The sequence below is a fragment of the Ipomoea nil genome, unplaced genomic scaffold (assembly GCF_001879475.1).
Source record: "Ipomoea nil cultivar Tokyo-kokei standard unplaced genomic scaffold, Asagao_1.1 scaffold0865, whole genome shotgun sequence".
NCBI lineage: Eukaryota > Viridiplantae > Streptophyta > Magnoliopsida > Solanales > Convolvulaceae > Ipomoea > Ipomoea nil.
In genome coordinates this window covers 1,018,000-1,044,959 of record NW_017617293.1, presented here as the reverse complement: position 1 = coordinate 1,044,959, position 26,960 = coordinate 1,018,000, and the positions used below count along the sequence as shown (strand labels likewise).

General features: G+C 34.5%; 4 protein-coding genes and 1 non-coding gene across 5 annotated transcripts; 1 reads left to right on the top strand and 4 right to left on the bottom strand.

Moving 5' to 3' along the window:
- Positions 1 to 1,712: 1,712 nt before the first annotated feature.
- On the bottom strand, positions 1,713 to 3,100 carry LOC109178670. The gene is made up of 5 exons (XM_019328207.1): positions 3,074 to 3,100; positions 2,845 to 2,973; positions 2,221 to 2,364; positions 1,923 to 2,132; positions 1,713 to 1,829 (listed from the first exon to the last, which is right to left on the bottom strand). Exons 2-5 carry the CDS (start codon positions 2,944 to 2,946, stop codon positions 1,713 to 1,715), a joined length of 573 nt encoding a protein of 190 aa, XP_019183752.1. The 5' UTR covers positions 2,947 to 2,973; positions 3,074 to 3,100.
- Positions 3,101 to 3,787: 687 nt separating this feature from the next.
- LOC109178669 lies at positions 3,788 to 6,215 on the bottom strand. The gene is made up of 2 exons (XM_019328206.1): positions 5,349 to 6,215; positions 3,788 to 4,630 (listed from the first exon to the last, which is right to left on the bottom strand). The coding sequence occupies exons 1-2, from the start codon at positions 6,213 to 6,215 to the stop codon at positions 3,788 to 3,790; spliced, it is 1,710 nt and encodes a 569-aa protein (XP_019183751.1).
- Positions 6,216 to 10,238: 4,023 nt separating this feature from the next.
- LOC109178694 (aspartate aminotransferase, cytoplasmic) lies at positions 10,239 to 15,463 on the bottom strand. The gene is made up of 12 exons (XM_019328231.1): positions 15,160 to 15,463; positions 14,853 to 14,924; positions 14,469 to 14,530; positions 14,309 to 14,392; positions 13,242 to 13,341; positions 13,042 to 13,162; positions 12,715 to 12,878; positions 12,497 to 12,634; positions 11,916 to 12,037; positions 11,673 to 11,767; positions 10,883 to 11,003; positions 10,239 to 10,563 (listed from the first exon to the last, which is right to left on the bottom strand). The coding sequence occupies exons 1-12, from the start codon at positions 15,361 to 15,363 to the stop codon at positions 10,479 to 10,481; spliced, it is 1,368 nt and encodes a 455-aa protein (XP_019183776.1). The 5' UTR covers positions 15,364 to 15,463; the 3' UTR covers positions 10,239 to 10,478.
- A 1,397-nt stretch (positions 15,464 to 16,860) lies between these two features.
- On the top strand, positions 16,861 to 16,933 carry TRNAK-CUU. The gene has a single exon. It is a non-coding gene; the product is annotated as a tRNA-Lys (tRNA).
- Positions 16,934 to 17,505: 572 nt separating this feature from the next.
- On the bottom strand, positions 17,506 to 21,267 carry LOC109178715 (la protein 1). The gene is made up of 10 exons (XM_019328252.1): positions 21,111 to 21,267; positions 20,911 to 20,989; positions 20,544 to 20,693; positions 20,297 to 20,439; positions 20,038 to 20,186; positions 19,346 to 19,444; positions 18,874 to 19,267; positions 18,460 to 18,607; positions 18,136 to 18,217; positions 17,506 to 17,811 (listed from the first exon to the last, which is right to left on the bottom strand). The coding sequence occupies exons 1-10, from the start codon at positions 21,156 to 21,158 to the stop codon at positions 17,724 to 17,726; spliced, it is 1,380 nt and encodes a 459-aa protein (XP_019183797.1). The 5' UTR covers positions 21,159 to 21,267; the 3' UTR covers positions 17,506 to 17,723.
- Positions 21,268 to 26,960: the final 5,693 nt, after the last annotated feature.

The following is a 26,960-nucleotide window of genomic DNA, read 5'->3' as shown; positions in this document are numbered from 1 at the left end:
TACTCAAGGGTACCCAACATGATGATGGAGCACGTGAAACTTCTGTTACACGCTAGAGAGGTATATACGATTGAGATATATTTTTTGGTTTGAGGAACAATTCATGAAAGGCAATGCCTGTCATCAAGAAATGGTGTTGAATGAAGGTTGTCAGTTCAAGTATCACGTATGGCGTCCAGATATAGATATTATAAGGCATGAAGTCAGTTTTAAGTTGTCAACCTTAGACATTTCGTGTAGTTGCAAGTTGATTTCGGAGTTAGGAATTTTATGCTGCCATTGTTTACGCATTCTTCATATACACTGTGTTTCAAGTATTCCTAACAAATATATCATGAAAAGGTGGACTAAAAGGTTGCTGATGGTAGGGATGTGAATACTGGTTCAATGTTTTGTAGAGCTGGTGTCCCTCCTTCAATTTGGGTTGTGGAGATTTGCAGAAAGTTTCAAAGCTGATTTCATCTAGTCAAGATAACAGTGTAACTAGGCAGTTCTGTGATGAAGCAATTGAGGAAGCAAAGAAAAAGGTTGAAGCTGAGATTGGCTATGTGCATATTGAAGAGTGCGGTGTTTCATCTTCAAGTGGTGTCATTCAAAATCCTTCAAACCGGAGATCAAAAGGTGAGCGTAACGTAAGGAGGAGTAGTGTTATTGAAAAGAAGTACAGTGCTGCAAGGGGGAGGAGGAGTGCTGCAATAAAGTTGCTTCGAGTACAAAGGGTGCTGTTCAGTCGTTGGTTTTGGAAAGTCTATCTGAGATTGCCGGGGATGGGTACCTTGTACATCCAAGTTCTGGGAGTTCGGAGTTTTGTCAGTATAGTAATGATGTAGATGATAATGCAGTTGTAGATTGAGAGTGGGGTTAATACCAGTTGGTAGCTAGCTGTTTTGAGGATATCAATTTACAAGTTGTTTGATCTGTGTATTCAAAATTTTAGTACTTGTTGATTTGCAGGTTTGAAGCTATATATCCATAATATTAAAGCTACATATCCATAATACTAAAGCTATATATCCATAATATTAGAGCTATACATACATATTCTGAGAACTATATGACCACAAAATATTGGAATTGTGTGTCAAATTAGTAAAAGTGTTCATAATGTTATATCATTATATCCACAATATTAAAGCTATATATCAATATGTAAACTGGTGAACTTGATCACTTATGTAAAATGTAAGTTCACAGTTGAACGAATATTCATAACTTTATATCAATATGTCCACAATCTTAAACCTATATGTCCATAATTCTGAGAACTATATGACCACAAAATATTGGAATTGTGTGTCAAATTAGTAAAAGTGTTCATAATGTTATATCATTATATCCACAATATTAAAGCTATATATCAATATGTAAACTGGTGAACTTGATCACTTATGTAAAATGTAAGTTCACAGTTGAACGAATATTCATAACTTTATATCAATATGTCCACAATCTTAAACCTATATGTCCATAATTCTTGAAATATGAATATATGAATATTTGAACGGTATGTTTATACTTATGTAAGATGTTCATAATTTTATATCCATACATCCACAATCTTAAACCTACATGTCCATAATATGAGAACTATATATTCAGTGAATTTCATAGATCGAATTTCAAAAATTGTGATAGAGTTGTTACAAAACGACCATAAGAACAGAAAATATTAAAATATTCATCCACAAAAACATTCATTGATCTTTCCAGTTTTACTTCTTCTTGTCTTCAATCTTTGCAGCTTTCATGACCTCGCCTTTGACGCTGTTCAGCTTTGACGTGATGATACAAGCAGCATACTTTGCCCTCAACTCAAAAATGAAGCTAGCCTGTAAAATAAGAAAAATAAATAACTAGTTCATTGTAATTTTTTCATCACTTTTTGATGTAGTTGGAATGTAATATATTTATGTTACTCTTACATTCGTGCGCATATGTTTCTTGAACCCAGGATCCCAGTTCTCGAGAGCTCCACCCATGTAAGTCTCCATATGCCGCATTACATATATGCCACAGTCGGTGACATTCTCTGCATTTTTCCAGTGCATGGCAAGGAACTCTACTGGCATGCTGTTCAGTTTGTGAGTCAAGGTGGATTGTCCTGCTGCCAGGTACGCCTTGAATGCTTCAATCTGGTAAAAAATTAGCTCAATGTTCATAATGTTTTAAATTCAATATATAGGTGACAATAAGGAGATTTTTTAATATAATATAAGCTACCAGTTTGTATGGACAGTCCCCATATTTATCAAGCTCTGAAACACCAGCAGGCAATTCCTTGTTGTCTATCACCTGAACCTTGGATTCCTTGACATTTATGCACACAACAAAGTAGTGTGCATGGCGATGCACTGGGAAAAATATCTAATTCCAAAACAAAAGGTTATTATTTGAAACAACTACATACCCAGGTACTGTTAACTGCATGGGTATACATTCATATTTGATAGAGTACTATATATCCATAATTATAAAACTATATATCCACAATCTTAAAACTATATATCCACAAAATTCAGAAATTTATAAAGATCCTAATAAGCCGAGTATATTCTAAGCTTCAAGCATATAAATCCACAAATTAATAACTATACATCCAAAAACTACATTACCATATATCCAGAATTCTTAACAGTCTGTTCACAGAGTAATACATTCATATATTAACAGAGTACTACATATCCATAATCACATAACTATATATCCACAATTTTAAGACTATATATCCACAAATTCAGAACTTTATAAAGGATCATATTAAACTTTGTATATTCCAAGCTTCATGCATATATATCAATAATAAAATCTTAAATTATTAAATTAAGTGTGTGTAATAGATCTTACAAGGTCTGCATCACTGATTTCCAGGTTTCCAAAACTTGATATTTCATAATTCAATCTATCATTGAAATTTTCCATCCTTTTCTCAGCTGGGAGACTTTTCATCCAATCATCAGATGGATCAAGCTGCAGCTGTTTTTGAATACACAGAAATGCAAAAAATGAGTATTCAAAAGGCTTAGAGTACTAGATTTTTAAAAATGCGCATCTGCATGTCAAAAATAACTCTTACATGTGGCAGTGTGGTGAAGAATACGCGTTTTGGTATTCCAACAGCACGTTCTGTGTTCTTCAAAGTTAGCCGCAAAGACCAAATATTCAAGAAGTCTATATCCAACTCGCCATTGCTCAAAGTTGAGAAGTGACGCCTTGTTAGGTAGTAGTCACCATAGCTGAACAGCAACTCACTACAGCACCAAAATAACAATAATAATAATAACACCAATAGTTATAATAATATGAACTATCTAAGTAATTTAAAGGTTATTATAAATATATGTGTTCAAACATACTCTTCTGGGTGTTCGGTAGACACACTCAAGAATGCATAGTTTGAAATGATTTTTTCCCGTGGAGTTGCAGTGCGTATAAAACCCGCATTCTGTGTCCAGTATGGTGACCTCAAACAAAGAGGTTTGTTCCTGAATCGTCGCTGGGGTCTCATCCTAACAGTCACGTCCTCAACATCAGACTCACTTTCTTGCATGGCACTGTTGTTTATATATCCACAGTATTAGAACTTTATATCCATAATATTAAACATATATGTACATAATCATAGAACTATATATTCACAGATTTAAAATGTTCATAATTTTATATCTATATATCCACAATTTTAAAGCTATATGTCCACAGTTGTAAAAATGTTCATAAGTTTATATTCATAATTTTAGCACTATAAATTCATAACGTTAAAGCCAAATGCAAATAACAAACTGTAAATTTACCAATCAAAGTCATCAACATCAGCATTAGTAGCAGCGGCATGACGAACATATCTCTGAAATGGGACCCTAACAAGTGGAGGAGTTACTTGTGCTCCCAAGGTCGTTGACAGTCCTGCATCCTCTCCAATTTGTTGAACCAAAGCATCCAATGGTAGGTCCTCTTCAACTACTTGCTCTGTGTGTTGCTCACATGGCTGCGGTTGCGATTCATTGCAGTGTATTCCCAAATCAAATGATGGAGCTTCAAATTCCATGGTTCTTGTTGTCTTCTGAAATGCTTCCACCAATGAATCCACTGCAGCGGTGAAGGTTTCACTCCCAAAGAATATGTCATCCAACTGAGATTCAGTTGGAATGGAAGTTGATTCAATTGCGCTTGCAGCACCTAGCATGTTTGATATCCCTGAGAACGCTTTCTTCATGACTTCAATAGGTGCGCCCTGCTTTCCAATTTCAGACATAGCTTCACCAAACTCCAGGACATCTGATGCTAGCTTTTGGAGCACACGGGTCACCCGATCAACACTTGAGAGTGGCTCACTTGTAGTTGGTGTCGGTGTTGCAGTAGCAGGAGTAGAAGAAGTAGTAGCAGCAGCAGTAAATGCAGGTTGTGGTAGTGAGGTTGTAGCAGCAGCAGTGCTTGCAGGTTGTTGCAGTGAGGTGGTAGCATCAGTCCTTGGCTTCTTAACTCTAGGGATAACCCTTCCTTTTCCAAACCCACCAGCCCTTTTTTCAGCCTTGACTCTCTTTCTTACAAGCGTGGTTGTCCAAGCAAGTATGCTAGGGTATGTCCTGTTGATCTTCATTCCTTTGAATTCTACTCGATCAAAGTAGAACAGCTACAAATTACAGAAGATTATGTTAAAGATGAATTTAGAACAATTTATCCATGTATTCTTAATTGCATGGTCACAGTGTAATGCATAACTATATGTCCATAATCACATAACTATATATCCATAACTTTAAAACTATATATCCACAAAATTCAGAAATAAAAAATGATATTAATAAAATGAGTATATTCCAAGTTTCATGCATATATGTCCATAAACCCATAAATATACATCCAAAAACACATTAATATATATCCAGAATTATTAGCAGTATGTCCACAGAGTAATACATACATATATTCACAGAGTACTACACATCCATAATCACATAACTATATATCCACAATTTTAAAATTATATATCCACAAATTAAACTGCATAAAGGACCTCATTAAACTGAGTGTATTCCAAGTGTCATGCATATATATCCATAAACCCATTACTATACATCCAAAAACACATTAATATATATCCAGAATTATTAACAGTATGTCCACAGAGTAATACATTCATATATTCACAGAGTACTATATATCCATAATCACATAACTATATATCCACAATTTTAAAACTATATATCCACAAATTAAACTACATAAAGGATCTTATTAAACTGAGTATATTCCAAGTTTCATGCATATATATCCATAATAAATTGTTAGTTATACACCTACAACTACATAAAATTCATGCAACTAGATTAAAGACAATAAGAACTGACCAATATCAATGTCATTGGCCCCCAAAAGCTTCTCTTTCTATCTTCATTGTAACTATCTATCGAGTCAATGAGAGATTGGTATGTGTAGGCGCACCAATTGTACTCTTTAATCATATCAACATCAATCAATGAGTTTAAGATCCTGTACTTGGAGTAGCGTGTTGTGTTTCCTGGAAGCATGGAGGAAACGGCAAAGACTACGAAATCCCTCTTGAACTCATCACCATGATCAGCTCTCCTAACAATCTCATCTGGCATCTGTGTAGTTATTGGCGAGCCTGCTGTAATACCCCACCTCCTTCTCCATGAAGTCAGCAGCAGTTTGTATTCACGGGTTGAGGTGTCTTCCATCTTTGTCCCCTCATTGACCTTCAGAGGCCCTCGCGGGATTCCCAACGTGTATTCGACATCTTCCTCTTCAATGTGGAGACTATCATCCTCTAATACAAAATCACACCTGCAAACATTAAAGTTGTCCAGCAGGTATTGCACCAACTTTGATTCATTGGTGCAGAGTTGGAGATGAAGAAGTCCACCAAATCCAGTTTCTACGACAGCTTGTTTCTGTCGTGGTGAGAGCCTCTGGACAAGATCAAACATCAGCTTTGGCCCCATCCTCGTATTGAAGTAATCTCTCCTGTGTTCTCTAGTTTGTCGGCGCCGTCTCGTTGAAGTCTCTGCAACAGTTGTTTCCTTAGCAGGGCGTGAGCGCTGAGCTGCTTGTGAATTTAGGGCTGCTGCTGGTTGTTCACTAGTTGGATTAGAGCTCTGAGCTGCTTGTGAATCTAGAATTGCTGCTGTCCGGTACTCTGTTCTTCTTCTTTTTGTTTCTCTAAGATCCTCAGCCAGTGTAGGTTCACGAGCCATTTCTGTAAATAAGAATTGTTAAACTATACATCCATAATATCACAACTATTTGTCCACAAACATTTCAGAAACACACTAATTGAAGACAGGAATGATATTTTCATACATGCATAAGTATTAAACTATAAAAGCACAATTATAAAGCTATATATCCACAATATCACAACTATTTGTCCACAAACATTTCAGAAACACAATAATTGAAGAGAGGAATGATATTTTCAGACATGCATAAGTATTAAACTATAAAACCACAATTATAAAGCTATATATCCACAATATCACAACTATTTGTCCACAAACATTTCAGAAAACACACTAATTGAAGACAGGAATGATATTTTCATACATGCATAAGTATTAAACTATAAAACCACAATTATAAAGCTATATATCCACAATATCACAACTATTTGTCCACAAACATTTCAGAAAACACACTAATTGAAGACAGGAATGATATTTTCATACATGCATAAGTATTAAACTATAAAACCACAATTATAAAGTTATATATCCACAATATCACAATTATTTGTCCACAAACATTTCAGAAACACACTAATTGAAGACGGGAATGATATTTTCGAACATGCATAAGTATTAAACTATAAAACCACAAGTATAAAGCTATATATCCACAATATCACAACTATTTGTCCACAAACATTTCAGAAACACAATAATTGAAGAGAGGAATGATATTTTCAGACATGCATAAGTATTAAACTATAAAACCACAAGTATAAAGCTATATATCCACAATATCACAACTATTTGTCCACAAACATTTCAGAAACACAATAATTGAAGAGAGGAATGATATTTTCAGACATGCATAAGTATTAAACTATAAAACCACAAGTCTAAAGCTATATATCCACAATATCACAACTATTTGTCCACAAACATTTCAGAAACACAATAATTGAAGAGAGGAATGATATTTTCATACATGCATAAGTATTAAACTATAAAACCACAAGTATAAAGCTATATATCCACAATATCACAACTATTTGTCCACAAACATTTCAGAAACATAATAATTGAAGACAGGAATGATATTTTCGATCATGCATAAGTATTAAACTATAAAACCACAAGTATAAAGCTATATATCCACAATATCACAACTATTTGTCCACAAACATTTCAGAAAACACACTAATTGAAGACAGGAATGATATTTTCATACATGCATAAGTATTAAACTATAAAACCACAATTATAAAGTTATATATCCATAATATCACAATTATTTGTCCACAAACATTTCAGAAACACACTAATTGAAGACAGGAATGATATTTTCGAACATGCATAAGTATTAAACTATAAAACCACAAGTATAAAGCTATATATCCACAATATCACAACTATTTGTCCACAAACATTTCAGAAACACAATAATTGAAGAGAGGAATGATATTTTCAGACATGCATAAGTATTAAACTATAAAACCACAAGTATAAAGCTATATATCCACAATATCACAACTATTTGTCCACAAACATTTCAGAAAACACCAAAAAACAATCAAACAAACAGAAAAAAAAACAGAGTATTGATCTGTTTGAGAATATACAGCGAATATGAATGTTAACAGTCAAAAAACACAACGTTAACAGTAAAAAATCACAAAAATACATTATACCTGATGGAGAATGCGATGATAACGGGCGACAATGCTAGAATGAAAATGGCGAAAATGGCGACAATGGTGAACAAAACACGCTCCGGCGACAATGAGATGAAGACAGCGAAAATCGCGACTCCGAGTAGACAGAGAGAGAGATGAAGACTGCTACAGTGCGAAGGAAGTGTGTAGCTTGTTGGAGACGAAACGTTGGAAATGGCGGAAAAAGGAGTGTAGTGGCGTTTTATGGCAATAATAATAATATTTATTTTTTTAAATATCGGGATGAGTGAAACGGTGCCACTAACGGCACCGTTACTTCCCTGGCACTATACGGTGCCGTTTTCAACCGTGTGTACCAAGAACGGTACACACGGTTGCACGGCATAACAATTTCTGATTCAGTATGTAGTATTTAGGAGAAGAAATTAAGATTCGAACTCGACAACGACAATATATGGATTATGCTCAAAGTGGGCAAATCCCTTGTGCGCACCGGTCGTTATATCGTGGACCGCGGTGCATAATCGATTATGCACCGCGCTTCAAAACGACGCCGTTTCTTTAACGGCGCGCTATCAGTGTTAACGGAGTGTTACTACAGTGTATCTAAACCGACACTGCCCACGTATTATTTTTATAGGGAATATGGCACTTTTTCCCCCTAAGTTATATATTTATAGTACTTTTTCCCCCTCATTTATTTATGTAAGCACATTAGCCCCCTCAATTATTTTAAAAGTGGTGGTTTTTCCCCCTAATATATTAAATTGACATTTCTACCCTTAAAGTAAACATTTTATTTATTTTACTTCTCCAACAAATTATTGCGTATATGTTGTGATTACCACGGTTCAGTTCGAACTAAACCAGACACTATAGCAATCGAATTAAAAGTTTTCGGTTATGATTCAGATCAAGAACCCAATATTTGGATTTCAATTTATTAAATTTAAGAATTAAAAAAACTGGATCATGAACCGTGAACCGGCGGTTCGGGATCCGGTTCGCGATTTTGAACCGTCTTTATTTTAAAATTTTATTTTTTATTTTAAAATAGTCTAAATTTAACAATAAATGTATTTTCTTTTTTCAGTTCGGAACATGAACCGGCCATTCCGGTTTGCGATTTTAATAAACTCTAAATATATATCGCATTTTGATTATAAATTGTAATTGAAATATTTTGGTTTGGTTGCTATAGTATCTATTTGGTTTGAACCAAATTATAGTAATAATTTGTTGGAGAAGAAAAATAAATGAAATATTTATTTTAAATATTTATTTTAAGGGTAAATATGTCCATTTAACATTTCAGGGGGGAAAAGAGCCACTTAAATAATTCAGTGGAAAAAAATGCTATAAGTATATAACTCAGGGGGGAAAAGTGCATTTTTCCCATTTTTATATTATCAAATGAAACTGCAATTATATCAAAACGATACAGTAGTTGTAGTGAAATGAAACTGCAATATATATAAAATGAAACTGAATAACATTTCACATATTTGAGTGTATATTGTACAATGAAGCTGTAATTATATCAAAATGATCATGTAGTTGTGTTTTAATGAAACTATAGTGTATATAAAATAAAATTAAATAACAATTTCACATATTTGAGTGTATAAATATTGAATGAAACTGTACTGTAATTGTGTTGAACTGAAACTGCAGTGTATACAAAATAAAACTGAAAAACTGAGTTATTTTTTGCGAAATGACGTGGGAACAAATTCCGTTTCTTTTCATTAAATAAAACGACGTCGTTTTGATGCGCGGTGCATAATCGATTATGCACCGCGGTGCACGATATAATTTGCCTGTACGCACTTAACCCTGTCTGTTGAGCCATTGAGTCACCGTGATTTTACATCATTTCAAATACTCTATTGGGCCGGAATGTAAGGGAATCCTTGAGGTTAGGTTTCAACCTTTTGGAGGGGAGAAGTATAGATGAATATTGCTACAAGAGATAATTACATTGAATGACAATTTATTACAAATACATTTTTTTTTTTCAAAACAATGATTCAATTATAAACTCCCAACACCAAATAAATTATAATTTTTTTTTTATGCCAGATTAAATAAACCACAAGACCATATTATATTTTAAATTATCAATAATAAAAGTTATACAATCTAATATAAATTTCTTTATGTTAGACATAAAGAATTGTTTACAAGTATTGTAAAATTCTTTTCTACAACTTTTTTCCCTTAAAAACCAAGAAAACAAATAGCCACTCAAATCTGAAGTTGGTGGTTTTCCTCTAATTACAATTAGATTCACTAATCACAATTTGCATTACGTATCATTGTATCAAACACAATTGTGCATGCACGCGCATACATTATATCAACCTATCAGGCCATAATAGAAGAAACACCAATATGACAATTTATAAATTAATTGGATAAAGTTTATTTCATTTTATTACATTTCTTGTACCATTTGAATTACAGTACAATATTTGAGTTCTCATGCCCTTATTATATAACCTACTTACCTACATTATATGAGGAGACGAATGTTCCAATGCATTTAAATTTAAAGAGGCTTACGCGATGAAAAACATTAGAACCGCTGGCTAAAGAAAACAGCTTGGCATTATGCAACTCAAACACTGCGAGTGACAACAGCATGAATTGCATCTGCTAGGTGTGGGACTGTCCTGGAACTCAGTCCCGCCATGCTAATTCGTCTGCACAATTAAAACACCAAATATTTGGAATTCATTAGAATGCTTCACATTGTTAAAGAAGTGCTAATTCTTATCAATAATCAATGCAAAAAGATTACATGATATAGAATTTTCTTTCGGATGTGTTTGTAAGACGAGATTTAGAAGGATTCTTAGAGTGTAGCAGATTACAAAATGAAGAGGTTACTACTAGAATCAAATGAGTGAAATTAAACGTGTTCCCCTTTTCCATTGAGGATTGTTTTGAAAGAGCGGCCACAATCATTACAAAAAAGGGAGCATTTCATGGATATGATAACTGAGGATATATTGTAATTACCCATCTGATGTCATGTAGATATGGTACTCTTTGGTCATGAAGGCAACTTGTTTCGTATTAAGTCCAGTGAAAGTGAACATTCCTATCTGTTTGATAATGTGACTCCAATCACCAGGTGTACCTGTCAACATAGTATATAACATAAATAAATAACAATTCAATCATCTAGATCAAAGTAGTCGGGGCTGATTTCAGAGACAACTGTGTATGCAAGCATTTAATGCCGACTTCAATGATTTTGTAAAACAAGTAACCTAAACCCATGCTATCTTATTTATAACATCTTATATGTATTCACAATGTATGTAACCAACTTAAGTTGGGTCTACTGCCCCTCTGTAGAATAAATTATTCAATCCTCTGGATCAAATAAGGAGTCAGGTGATTTCTGAGACAGAACAGTGTACGCAACCATTTAATGCCCATGTCCACTATTTTATACGGTTAACCAGATAATTAACCTAAACTAATGCCTTCTTATTTGTAACACTTAAAGGTGATTGCAATGTATGTAGTATACTTAAGTTGGTGCTACTGCCTCTCTGAAATACATATTATTTCATCAAATCACATTCCTTTGTGTACCTTAGCAGTATATCTAATGGCATGGCATATCTATATTATTTCAGGGTTTGTTCCAGATAATGGTATATATATCTATATACATGGTGTTGATTATGCTAAATTAATAAATTCTCCAGAATTATGGAATAAAAAGAAGACTATAAAGAACTTATATGGTAAATGGTAAAGCCTTTACAAAGAGGTAGTATTACGGAGCATTATTTACCTCTGGCACGTAAAGCATCAAACAATTGATGGCGCATGGTGATGATGCGATCAGCCATTGCTTTGAGTTCAACTGTCCATTCTTGAAACATGTTTCTGCAACCACAGTATCAACAGTTTTTAGAAACAACAGAGACCTTAGTGTCTAAATATAATGAGGTTCAAAATCCCAACTCATTGGATCTGTAGGCGTATAGTTGTCCTGATTACCAACGGCAATCTGTTTATTTGGAAAATTAAATACCTGTCCTTGAGGATTGTGGCCACAATTGATGCACCATGTAAAGGTGGACTTGAATACATTGGCCTGATCACTAGTTTCAATTGACTCTCAACCCTGCTAGCCACATCAGCATTCTTACATACCTGTAAATGATGATAAGTAATTTTACTTAACAGTGTACATCATAAATATATAACGAACAAGTGAACAACAGAGTCTTGGACTTTTCCCACCACTCAACCTTCACAATTATTCTCATATGGGAATCTTCTTGCAGGCTATTCCCCCAATACCCCCATGCCTCTTATACAATTTGTATACTATGTACCCATGTGCACCTTCCATTCCAATATCAACATTTTTAAAATTGTGTATCAATATGCAGTTGAATATTTTACTAATGTGACTGATATTTTATAAAGACTAGGGACATGTAATGCTGCAAATTGCAGGGATAGCCAAGAGATGATATTCTGATCAATATTATGCAGATAGATGCTAGACAATAGAACAACTTAACACAGCAATTGGATAAAAAGTAAAGCAACAATACATCAACATTAATTTCTAGAAAGCATATATATTGTTGATATTGAACTTACAATGCTTAGAGCTCCAACCCTTTCACCATAGAGACCCATATTCTTTGCAAAACTCTGAGCAACAAGGCATTCACCTCCATCAGCAACAAACATCCGTATAGACTGCGCATCTTCATCCAGGCTTCCACTTGCAAAACCCTGCAATGCCAACAATTCGTACTATTAACTAAAATGCAATACTCTGAACTATAAAATTTAAGCTTGGTCGTTCATGCCACCTGGTAAGCACTATCAAAGAAAGGTAACAATGATCTTGATCGCATCAACTTCCTGATTTGTTCCCATTGATTAGAAGTTGGATCAACTCCAGTGGGGTTATGAGCACATGCATGCAGAAGAACAATTGCCCCTGAAGGAGCAGATCCAAGGTCTTCCAGCAAGCCTGTTAGTTAGTCAATAAAAATAAAAGTTCATAGAAAACACAGTCCCATCTGAAGATCTTGAACACATGAAAAGAAAAATGTACAATACAATTCCAAGGAACAAGCAGGCTATGAAAGGAACAATTAATGACTCCCAGATTTGTAGATCAAAGTAAAATGTACCTTGAATATTTAGTCCACGAGTTGTAGGATCATAGTATCGGTAAGTCTTTACTGACAAACCTGCCAATGTAAAGACCTTTGGGTGGTTTCCCCATGTTGGCTGGGGAATGTAGATAATGTGCTGTATAGAAATGCAAATGAAGGTCAAATGGATATCAAAGATAGTCAAATCACTTGATATATGAAAGACAAAAAATTACTTGATGATAATGTCGTTTCAAAAATTCTGCTCCAACCCTTAATGAGCCTGTACCAGACAAGCACTGCACAGTTGTCACCCTGTTCTCTTGAATTGCAGGACTATATATGCCAAGAAATCCAAGTCATTCACCATATTATATAAATTGGAAATGTATACTTAAAAGCTAATGAAGGAAATATCTTGATCTCATTAAAAATAAAATTAAAAATTTAATACATAAACATCATTAAAGTAATGTTTATACTCCATTTAGGATGACAGAAACACACAAGTTAGTCAGACATACACATTCCAAAAAAACAATGGCAGATCTACAAATAATATCACTTTATTAAGTACTGCTGAAGACAACATTAGACAAAAAATACTTCCTCCTTACAGACCTTATAAATTAAGAGTTAGAACAAAATAGAAGCAGCTATAGCATAGAAGGATTCCATGAGCATGATTCAGAGTATAACCAGCTACAGGATCAAGTATGGCTGGCTGGGAATACTGTGAAATGGAAACCATTTTCAACTTTTAAGGATTCCAGCAGAGCAGAGACCCATTACACATGGACTGATGGAAGATAAGCCTTGCCAAGTCCCATTAACTCCAAAATTCGTAAGGTAGATATTTATCATATCACTTCATTCAGTATTCCTATATACTGGGAGTCTACGACTACAAATCAAATTTAAAACAGACCAAATTAATTGTTTATAAAAATTTCAACAAGCTAAGCTGTGACCGCAGGCATTAAAACAGAATGCCAAGGACCAGATGCCACTGCTATGTAATGTATTGCACAAATCCAAACTAGATTATCCATTTCGAGGCAATGAAAAACTGAAAAACTACATACTTCCTAGAAAAGTTTCTTGGGCACTCCAAGGATAGATGAAATTGAGAAGCATAGAACACAATATAAAAAGCAAAGTGTTCCATTTACGGAGACTTCTAGTCTAGGCATATAAAAACAAAAGTAGCATACGCTTTAGGCTATTTTGAATGTCACAAGAAACAAACTCCCACGTCAAGCAGTACGGCTCTAAGAAACAGGTAGAATAGGAGCAATCATACCTATCAGCGCCAAGTATCAGCTTAGCACTCAATTTGTTGAAGTCTGCCAAACCAGTAATCGGTAGGTACTCCTTCACCCGAGATCTGCATAGTTCAAATGCTTCATCACTGACAACTGTACTTTCCAAATTACATGACAAATAGAATGATGCATAAATACCTGTCATTAACTAGTAACTGCTCTGCTTTCCTTACTACATTCAGGACAAGAGGTTTTCCTTCCTGTCATATGATCAAGAACCAACAACAAAAGACAGATCAGCATTGCAGATGCTCATCCCCAAGATTATGATCAGAATTAAATGCTCCAAATTCTGTAAATATACATTTCAACACAACAGCAAGTACTAACACTCCCAAGCAAATAGCATTTAGTTCCAATATTCACCACAAGAAGAAAAACCCAATTTACATTTTACAGCAATCTCAACAATGTTCCCCCTACTAGACATATAATCATATGCATAACACTATATCAATGCACAGATTATCCACCAATGCAATCACGGTCATCATAATGAAAACAAATATGAAAACAACTCACCTCAGTCCGATAAGCACCGACTCCTAGATTCAATTTCACAGAGCTGGGATCTTTATTATATGCAACAGTGACCTGTGCAATCCAAAATAAAACACAAAATATTTTACCACCAAAACTCGCCGAATTATAATTAATACATATGATTCGTCAAATATATTACATTTCACCTTCTCACTAAAACTTAATCTGATCATTCGGTTAAACTACTTTTGTCCTAAAAAATGAAATCCAAACGAAGCATACGATCATAATTTTCACGATTATGAGAGAGAGAGAGAGAGAGAGAGAGTGAGAGAGTGAGAAATACGCCGAGAATAGGATCTTCGGGAGCTCGAACGACGTGATTGAAGACAGAGTCGGGAGCTGAAAATCCAGAAGTCGGTGAAGCCGAAACAATCTGGTTACGATTGTGAGCGTTGGCGGCGGTTAATAACGGATCGAGATGGCGGGCGAGAAGCTCCAGCCGGCGATCGGCGGGTGAGGCAGCGAACGACGGTGCTTGAGGGCGCATTTTAGCTCCGGTGATGCAAACTGAACTTTCCTTCGTTTTTGTTCCGTGTAGGACCTTAGTTAAACGCTGCGAGACGTCAAGGAAAGGCTTTATAATTTATATGAAATGAAAATGAAAGAAGGAAGATGAAATGTTGACGTGACGTGACGTGACGAGGGAGAGAGATCCGCAGCATGGGGTGAAGCTAACACCGTTTACTCTCCGTTACGTGAAGTAATAAACATTATGTAACGATTTTAGCATGGATATGTGACATGTGAAATTGTCAATGTCACTGTTTATAGGAGAGAGCGACGGATAAGGTTACGTTGTTGACGGGAGAGCCATTTTGTTTGACGGCACGTTTCTCTATGCAATGCTATCTTCATACTTCTAATACTTTCTTTTACATTATCGAATTTATAATTTCTTCATTATTTTTTACAGCATAATAAAATAATTTTTCACTTTTAAAAATAATCGCACTTCTCCATCGCAAAATAATAATAATATAATATAATAATATAATAACAATCGGAGATGTATCATCTCTTGGTGAAAAACAAATAACATATGTAATTGATATATTAAAAACAGGCTCGAGGCAAACCGACCTAGAGAAGAGATGGCACGGCATGAAGGGCCCCGCAGGGGTCGACCTCAGCTAAGGTCGAGGTCGACCCCGATTGGGGTCAGCCTCAGCTAGGGGCATCCACGACCCAGGGGCTTGTAGCGGAGGGCGGCTTCAATAGAGATGTCCTAGGGCTCGGGTGTGTGCACGCGGACAAAGTCAAACCGTGATCCAACCGCCCACTATATTCTCATGGGACGGTGGGGGCTAGCTTATATAAATAGCCAACTCTTGTCTTGTTTAGGACACAACATCTTGTCTAATATATTACATTTTCTTTGTAATTCTCCTACAAACTCTTATCAATACAAGAATTTTCTCCATGACATATATTTCTTGTCTTCTATTACCGTATTATCCTTTTACTTTATTATTGGATTTGTAATTCGGACTACCCGAGTTAATTAAATCAATCAGTATGTTTGGTTCACGAAATGAATTTAAAAAAAAAATAAAAATAATATTTCTTGGGAAATAGAATAGACAAAAAATAGAATAGGATATATATTCTATTGTTTGATTTACTAAGACATATACTTTAGGAATATTATTTTAGTATTTGGTTGGATTAAGAATTAGAAATAGAATATATATTTAAAAGACACAAATACATTTATACAATATAATAATAATAATAATAATAATAATAATATTATTATTATTATTATTATTATTATTATTATTATTACATAAAAAAATTTAAATAATATTTACATTTATACAATATAATAATAATAATAATACATAAAAATTTTAAATAATAATATCTATAGCAAATAATAAACCCTCTATATACATAATGATTATTAGAGAGTTAGCTCTCCTACATTAATTAGAGTCTTCATATTTTTTTTTCCAAACTTGAATTTAATTTTAATCTAACAAGTGCCCGTTTAGCTCAGTTGGTAGAGCGCAAGGCTCTTAATCTTGTGGTCGTGGGTTCGAGCCCCACGGTGGGCGATTTGAGTTTTTATTCTAAATTAGACTCCCAAGCTGTTCATTTAAGTTTATTTTTATTATAATTTTTTTTAAAAGTAATGTAGCAAATAATAAATCTTAAATATACAAAAAATATTATTTAGGGTGTGTTTGGTTCGTACATGAGAATCGAAATCAGAATCGGAATGAATATCAAATATACTTTATAATAGTAATGAATTTTGATAAAAATATTTTGCATGTTTGATAGTAGGGTGAAATGTGAATGACCTAAGTGCTAAACCTACCAACCAAACACACCCTTAGTATATTAAAAATGAACTTTTAATCTAATCAAAATAAACCATGTGTCAATAATTCACTTTATAAGATGAACTACAATCCATGGCATAATGACAATTTTCATAAATCAAAATATCCTTTTATAATATTGGATTATGATTTTTAAGTGTACTCAAAATTTTCACCATTAGACACCGATGACTAAACCATGTTATTAAGATGGCTACTTCAAAGGTTTACAAACTTTCCAGCTGAGGATTAGATGTATGTGAAAACCAAAATGTAAATTGGAGAACATCACAAATGATAACTAACGCATCAAATTCAATTGACAACCAAACTATCATTACTTTAACGAAAAGGGGTTTCCAGTAAGTTTTATGCAAAACCATAGTACTATAAATTAAAGACGCTTAGAGCTCAAACATAATTTATAATGCAAGAACACAAAAATCTGAGAACGAAGACCGCAGGGTAATGTCGTAACATAATTGTGCCGTGTCTTCAGTTCTCGTGTGAAGAGGTCTATTTATGCTCCAACCTTCTGAACTTTGTTCGGGCGACCTGAATTATTGTCTCTGTGGCGCGAGTGCCTCCCGCCTCTGAATTTGCCACCCCTGCAAGAATGAAACATAGCTTTTACAGGATCTGGTAGTAAAGATGGATATTTATGTCATTTTACTTTACTAGTTCTAATCGGTAGCACAAAATGGGGAAAAACGAGGGGAACGGTGAAGCTTTATTATTTAGGGAAAACAATATTTACACGTTTTATGGAGTATATGGAGTTCTCATAACTTTTTCTGGAAGAACATATTTTTGAAACGTGCAAAAACACTCACTAGGGAGTTTCTGTGCATCATAGGTTCTGGACTTCTGGTAAGCTTAAAACCAAGATACCACATTCATTAAGGAAAAGAATGTTAACGAATATATCCTACCTTCCTCTGTATCCCCCCCTAGTATCACGGTATTTTTCCTGACCACTACGAAGCTGACTCCAGTATTCCCTCTCGGCATCACCTGACAAAAACAGAACAAAATTGAAGCTCTTTAAGAAACAAGTACCATACCCCCAAAAAAGGTGTGTAAATTACAAGAGCCTCGTTAAATATACTTGCATACAAAATTACAAAGTCTAAACAATGATATAGATCATCTAGACAATTAAAACAAACACAACCATCTCTTGAACGTTCTCAATGGCAAATATAACTATACAAATGAAACAAATTTGACAAAGACAACACAAAAATAAACCATACCTGTTACAGGATCTAAAGTAGCAATAAAATTCTTCACCACCAGACCACCATCTGCAGCAAGCACAGCAGCAGCTCGGGCCTTTTGAGCTGCCTCGGCATCCTCAAACCTTACGTACCCTGAATCTGCTCCAATTGCGAAATCGACAAACTATACAGAGAAGTGAACCAAAAAATTAGTCAACTTTCTGTTAAACAGTAACAACAACATTAGTAACTACAAGGTAAACAAATTCACATTATTTTTGCAAGCACATAATGGAAAGATAAAAGAAAAGAGCAAGCACCTACAGAGATAAAATGAAGAGACTACCTCAAGAGTAAGGAAATAAATTATGATTAAACTGGATTTTGCATCAGCCAGAAAAATAATAATAATAATCATCATAATATCCAAAACATGGTAAAGCAACTTACCTTAACATAACCAAATTTCTTAAACAAAGTCTTCAGATCTTCTCGTAGAACAACATCCTTATTGTCCTTGCATTCAGAAATGTTTGGTCTTTCTTGTTTTGCTTCTTCATCATCCTTTTCCATTGGACTCTCCTCAGATTTCCCTGCAGCTTCAGATTCCTGGACTTCATTTTCCACACTGTCATCTCCCTCACCACCATTTTCAGGATTTTCTTCATCTTTTGACTCTTTTGTTTCAGTCATCTCCTTGTCATCTTCTGTTGTAGCTTTTGCATCTGCAGCAGCAGGGACCTCAACATTGTCAGCAGCTGGTGCTTGGTCCCCATTTTGTTCTGCAGAACCTTCCTCTGAGATCTTCTTCAGTTTAAAAGCAACAATCAAGCCCTTGGGGTAGCTGCAAAAATCAATATTGAATTAATTGCATTGACAGTAATGACAAATCCACCAAATATTTTGCGGTAACACCACTTACTTAGGTTCAGAGTTGGAATGGTTTTTACGAAATGAACCCTGATGATTATTACTCTCAGCGTCTTTCTCCTGCTGAGCTCTTTCTTCATCAAAGTCCTTCCTGGTAAAAGAAAACGCAAATGAGATGTATGCATGATCATTAACCAAAAGCAGATCAAAAAATCAAGGAAGCAATTAACTGAGGGAAAGGTTTCTTGAATATCTAGAATAAGTGTACATTTCCTTTTATGGAAGGCCATAGTGTAACTGAAATAGCAGTTCTGCATGAAATGAAACCTAAAAATATACGTAAATCCATATACAATCTTTACTCTCACTAATGCACCCTAAACCTATTGCTAGAAACAACAAAAGAATTGTAATCTGATATTAAAGAACAGAAGATCATATAAATGCAACCACATCATTTTATTTCAAGACCACCTCCATTTCAAAAATTTCTTACTCCTCAACTCAAAGACAGTACTGTCTCTAGTGTGGGGAAAATAAAGTTCGTTTATCAGATTTCAAGAAAAATGAGCCAAGCAGAGTATATTAGTAGTCAGAACACATCCATTCTTTAGAAATAGAAAGTTAAACCAAACATAAATATTACTTCTAAAAATTATACTTGCAAGTATTAATTGAATGTAACTGCTATGTAATTGTAGTGTTAGACCACTTTTGAAACCAACAACAATGGCCACAACTTACTTTGGTTTAAATTCTAACTCCACTCCTGCATAAACCAAGCTTTGCTTCAGAATACTTTGGGCATCTTCCTCACTAGAAAATTCAACCAGGGCAGTGCCACAAAATAGCCTTTTGTCAGCAACATGGCGAGGTAGCCTTACACTGTTAACCTGAGGATCAAAACAAGTTTGGATTCTACAACATAAAACCAACACTTACTGCATTCAAGCATCTAAAGTAATCATGCAAATATGAGAATTGAGATTGTTGAATACAATACCTTAGCATGTTGGCCAAAGAATGACTCAACATCTTCAAGCTTGACATCATACTCCAATGGAGATGCAGCTACTGTCCTCCCATCTAGTTGTTCTATAACCACCTCGGGCTTTGGCAATTCTGTAGTTCTGCCAACTCTCTTTCCTGAAACACAAATACAAATCAGCCACACAAACACAATATGGCACCCGCCATAGTTTTCACTGTATCATCTGCCAACTTTCTTTTCAAAATAATGAAACACTTACCATCCTCTGAAATCTTGAGAAAAGTCGAGCCCTTCAATGCATCCGCCACAGATTTCACTGTATCATCTGTTATATCCTCTGGCTTTGCTGCTCCCAAACCCAGATGTGATCTCATCCTCGAAAACGAACATATCAAAGCCAAACACACCACTAAATTTCCAGTTAAGCTCAACAAAGATTATAATCTTAGCTCAAACTCCACAAAACCATTTGTATTCACAATCAAAAAAACAAAAATAAATAAATAAATAAATAAAATAAAAATTGCAAGCTTCTGAAAATCACCGGCCTTAAAAAAAATACGCACACGTACACGCACAACTAAATATGAATGTTGTACATTTACATGAACAGAAGGGAAGGATACAGCCATCTTCACTTTCATCAACGGTTTTCTTAAGAAAAGAATCCCTAGGAAGATTGCTATCACTGAAGTAAAACTCAACCTGAAAATAAAGGTTTCAATTTCCCCCATGAGAAAATTACAATTAAAATAATAAGGAAAAACAAAGACCGACAAAAATAATAAAGAGAGAAAGAACGAAGAGAGGAAGCAGTAAAGGTGACCTGACGAATAACTTTCTTTGTGGTTTCCTCGTCCAAAGGATTCGCCATTGTTGAGGGAAGGGAAGGAAAGGAGAAAGGGAGAGCAGAGTCGGAGGTTTAGGGTTACGAGGGAAGAGAGTGGTGGGTTTTAAGAAACAGTTAGGGATCCAACTAAGATATCGGAGGCCCGCCCACGACAGCTATTTATATACTGTTTGGGTGATTGGGTCTATGGGCGACAAAGCGGGTGGAGTATTCATATTCGTATTCAAATACTTTTGTATCCCTCTATCATATTCGATATACATTATCTTGTTTGTCCACTTTTTTATATTTTATTACTCCGTATTTGATTCATATTCTTTAACTAGTTTTTTTTTACGCGTTTGCGCGAGAACTTGTGCACAATGTTTTAACTTTATTAGTAAATTATTTTGAAATGGATAAATTACATTTGTTTTTTTTCAATTTGATGAATTTTTATAAATATTGATGTAAATTTTTTTTGTTTTTTATTTTATTTTTTTTCACAAGAAATACAAATTTATTACATTTGTAATTTTTAGGGTATTGAACGTTATTTTACAAGTATTTTCTATTTGTGTTATTTAGTTAACATGTATTTTACCGTGTTTCCAATCTCACATAAAACTATGTTACTTACTGATCCTATAAGTTTTTAAAATGAAAGTGTCAAATGTTGTAACTATTAGGCTATGTATTTTATGAAGAAAGGACATTGATGTAAAGACAATTGTAAAGAAATGAATAAAATTTGTTTAAATGTCTTTTCCTTCTAAAGAAAGGTTATTAGACATAAACAACAGAGGTGGCAGAGATGTTGAAGTAGAGAATTAAGATGAATGGAATAATGCTAGCTTAGACCATGTGATGTAAAATTATGTGTTGTTGGCTTAAAAACAAGTAGGGTTATGTTATTGTGTGTGGGCTATAGTTAGGTATCTTAACACATCATACAATACCATAATCTGTAATATTTTGTCATTACAATTTATAATTGTAGTTATCTTAAGTACTCAAAATATGTATATACACATTCTCTCATCCCTACTCAAATTGATACAGTTTCAAAAACTATGAAGTATGTATCCAAAGTTTTTTTTTTTTAAGTGCTTGGGTCCAACGCTGTTGATTGACCATGTTAAAGAAGATTTATATTGTAATTCTTTACTAATCAGAATGTCACACCACATATTTGTGATTTGAATTTAGAGTAAATTTGAAAACAAGAGAAAAGAGTAAATTGAATTTAGAAATTACCTGGTCTCGTTTTGAATAACATGCAGTGGCGGAGCCAGGAAATTTTGTCAGTAGGGGCAGAACATTACAACAAAAAAAGATAGTTTTTTAAAAAATGAAACACTTAAAAGTATAATTATAAATATTTTTGGATATAAGTAAAAAATAAAACATATCAAAACTTTATAAAAATATTTATAATAAAATATGAAACATAATTAATTTGATAAAATAATTAGAATAGAAAATAAATTATAAAGTACACATCTCATTTTATATATATGAAATTGTGTTGAAGCAATAGTCTAACAATTAATAATAATAAAAAGTCATAAAACTCATTTAAGCACAACAAGATTCGAATCCTGGACCTTACCAAAGGCCAAACACACGCCCAACTAACCGAACTGAAGCAACACTTGTTTAAATTCTTGTGTTTTATTATACTAATACTTAAAACCTGTTCTATATATACATATATACATACAAGGATAATATAGGGGTGGGGTGGGGTGGGGTGGGGTGGGGGGTTGGGGGGCAGCTGCCCCCATGCTGGCTCCGCCCCTGATAACATGTCACACTAATTTAATGAACCATAGATGATTTGTCAAATATCGATACACATATCACTTGAATTGAATTGTCCCAATTCAACAGCTTTCACGGATTGATATCTATAAATTATGTGGCACATGTGAGATAAATAGTTGTCAATTGCAAATAATTAGTATATCAAAATTTTTTTTATTTAAATTTGAAATAAGAGGGTAAAAAAAAAACTAACATCAATAAACGTTGGACATGGTGTTAGTTTTTGTCTGGTGCAACAGTTGTTTGAGAAATGTAGTCCAAGATTTCTTGATAAATAATATTATTTGTAATATTAGTCAGTTTGTTGTGACCATCATCACTAAATATAATCATCTTGATCGAATCTGTTTTTTTGCCCGAGACATAGCCACATACAACTGTCCATGACTAAAAACTGGCTCTTTCAAGTAGATTCCAACAAAATCTAATGTTTGTCCTTGAGCTTTGTTAATTGTCATGGCAAAACACACTTTAATAGGAAATTGAGTTCTTTTAAAGGGTATCAGACAATTTTCATCCTTTGATGGCTCAAGAGGAATTCTTAGAATGAAGACATGTTTTCCTTTGTATTCACCAACTGCAATCAAACAACTGATGAGATGATCTTCAAATGAATCACAAACTAATCTCGCCCCGTTACATAATCCTTCAGATGGATTCAGATTTCTCAATAAAATTATAGGACAATTTTTCTTCAGAAGTAACTTGTGAGGAGGCAGGCCAGCTGGGGATAAAGTGTGTAAATAATCTTTACAATGCATCTGCTTCGAATCAATTGGTTCATCAAAACTAACATAGCACTTACTTTCTCCTGGGAATCTATCTATTAAGATAGAATTAATCTCATCTGCAAACTCATTATTAGTTGTTACGATGGCTCTGTTCATTAACGAATAAGGATCATTCCCGGAACATGTTAAGTCAGGATATACAGATTGAAATAAAGCATCAAGAAAAATATCATCATCCAAACATGGAATAATGAATGAGGATGGAATCTTAATCTTGTTTTGACTAATGAATTGTTCAGTTCCATTGCCAATCTTCATCAAGTACTCACAAAATGCTAGATTCTTATTTGCACAAATATTTTGGACCAATTTAATTGTTGGATGTTTGGCCAGATTGATGGTGATTTAACCAAACTCGCTTCAATGAAATCTTCTTTCTTCCCATATCTAATAAATGGCAATGTCTATCGAAAATCACCTCCAAAAACAACTACTTTTCCTCCAAAAATTTGGTATGTGTCCATAATATCTCTAAGCGTTGTATCAACGCTTTCAATAGCCCGACGATTAGCCATAGGGGCTTCATCCCAAAGAATCAATCTACATTTTTTTAATAAAATAACTTATGCAGTTCGTTTTCCAATATTACAGACATACTTATCATCTCCATTAATTGGTATTTTGAATGTCGAATGAGCAGTACGACCACCAAGAAAAATAGATGTGTTGGAAAAAAATAGCATTAAAATGATATTTTGAGTGATTATTTTGTGGTACAAATATATGTGGGATCCACTTCCGATTTGAGTCGGGTCAAGGTGGATTCGGGTTCTTCGTAGTGAGACGAAGAATTTGATATAATGTACGCTCAAAATGGGTAATAGGTGAATGAGAAATTGATTCTCAAAGTGAACCTATTTGAGAGAAGTCAAATTAAGCTTAGAAAGCTTAAAGCTTAAAATTAAGCTTAATTAGTGTGACAACATGAGTTGTCAAGCTTGTGATTAAGCTTTGGAAAGCTTAAAATAGTGAAATAGGAATTGGGACGAAAGTTTGCATGGACGAATGTTATCATCGACGAAAGATGCTACATGTAATTAAGCAAGTTTAATTAGTGAATTAAGCTCCTTTCGTGTGAGCTATCTTTCGTGCTGCACGAGTCAATGCTATGTGCATTGATTCGTGCAACACCGTTTCGGTACTTTGCGGACCATACGGGTGTGGTTTTCGGTCCCAATTCGTTAACCTTTCGGGTTTGTACGGACTTCTCGGTCACTCAGATATTTGAAACGGGACGTTATGGTCGGTACGAATTAATCGGATATTAAGTTCGTGACCGTTGATATTATTTCGATAATAAGTACGACCGTTTCAAATGTTATAATTCAATTTTTAAATTGAATTTATGTTGGTTAATGTGTCATAATAATGCTATTAAGTACCAACCTCCTATATAAGAGTGTAGTGGGAGTAGAGGCTTTTCACATGCATAGTGAGAGACAACTAGTAAGGGAAGAACACGAGAGTACACAACACACAAAGAAATTCTCTTTTCCTCTCAAAATTTTGCTCCTACTCCATTCTTGAAGCTGTGTTTTGCCCGTGCTCTAGTTCGCCGGGTTCGTTCGTTTGGGTGCTCAAACGTCGAACCGTTGTACGTTTTATCCTGGGAGACCTAGGCCACAACGCTCCTAGCACTTTTGGGAGGTGGCAAATAAGGTTTTAAGGAAAGAAAGGCACTCGCCTAACTCGTACATTTCTCTCTTCCTTCTTCTTCTTTCTTGTTTTGGATTATGCTCTAAGCAAAAATCCGTTCTTTCTTGTTATTTTGGAATTATAATCTGAGGATTATATTTTCTTTTTGGTTGATATATATTGGTATATCTTTTTCGTAGATATACATGTATATATAACCGTTGGGTTCATTTTATATATATTTGTGTGTATATATATATTTCGGATATATATCCAATAATATTTTATATATATTTCGTGTGTATATATATAAATATTATTTTACGGATATTAAATCGATTGTGGTTCATTATCACCAACAATCTTAAAACCTTACTTATTTGATAATGAACAAGTCGGTGGATTCCAAAAGTGTTGGATCCGTGAATGTTGCCGGAGGTGCACATTCTAATGGTAGGAACGGCAACGAGGTTGCACATTCTGAGATGCCAGTTGATGGCAGCAACGTTGGAAATGTTATTTCCATGGGAGTTGCAAAGACACACGATGGTGCTCCGGAGAACTTTGGTTCACGATCCGGTAGACCAGTGGCTAATGGCACACAATTGGTACCTATTGTGTTGTCTAGTGGATCGGCTAAAAGCCACGAAGGATCCTATGATGGTGTAATAACTACATGGTCTGAGGACTATTGTAGTGTGACCAATGACTTCAACCGTAATCAAAGGAAACTTAAGTGGAAGCTTAGCTTTCAAGAAGATTACGAGAAGAAGGAAAAATGCCACTATGAAGCGAACCGTCATCCTGGTGAGAAGGTTGAGGACAACTTCGCTATGTTTAAAACATGTGGATGGTTGGACGAGTGAGGTCACAACCATAGGTACCCCCGATGTGCGCTATGGACCACCCTTTGTGGAGTGGACGGTTGAGAATGGAACAAGGCACACGGGTTTGAAGGATCACTACGAGATAGGAATAAGGAAATATGTTTCCAATGTATTTTCCTATTTATTTATTTTGAATAAATGTTGTAGTGTCCTTGGAATATTTTTATTTGAATAAAAAATATAATTGTTCCATTGAGTTGAATCTTGGTACATATGAATTATTAACTAGAATAATGTCAAATGTATGAAATGATTCAATATGGGTGCGTAGTGCATCACGGGGCATTATGTGGAAAATGCTAAAATGGCTTAACGGCCAAAATGAAATGTAACAAGCGTGTTACATGTTGAAATCCTGTAACGAACTTCGGTTCAGGTTCATGTAGAACGATACGGATTTCAAGGATCAATTTGTCAAAAATTGGAATAACTATATAATCGAGAGCGTCACAGCTCAAGTGTTGAATATTTTAAATAATATTCTAAGAACGATTATATGAGTTTGATTCAACTAGTTGGAAAATTTGGTTGATTTGTTCTCGTTAATTGTGTTATAATTAACTTGATCAAAAATTCCAAATTATACTAGTATATTTAATTTGAGACAAATTGTGTTTTGGTGAATAGTGTTTAGCACTAATGGAAAGTGCAATTTAATTTGGCACTTGGAAGTGCAAATTAAAACACTGTAACAGTGCTGTCAAGCA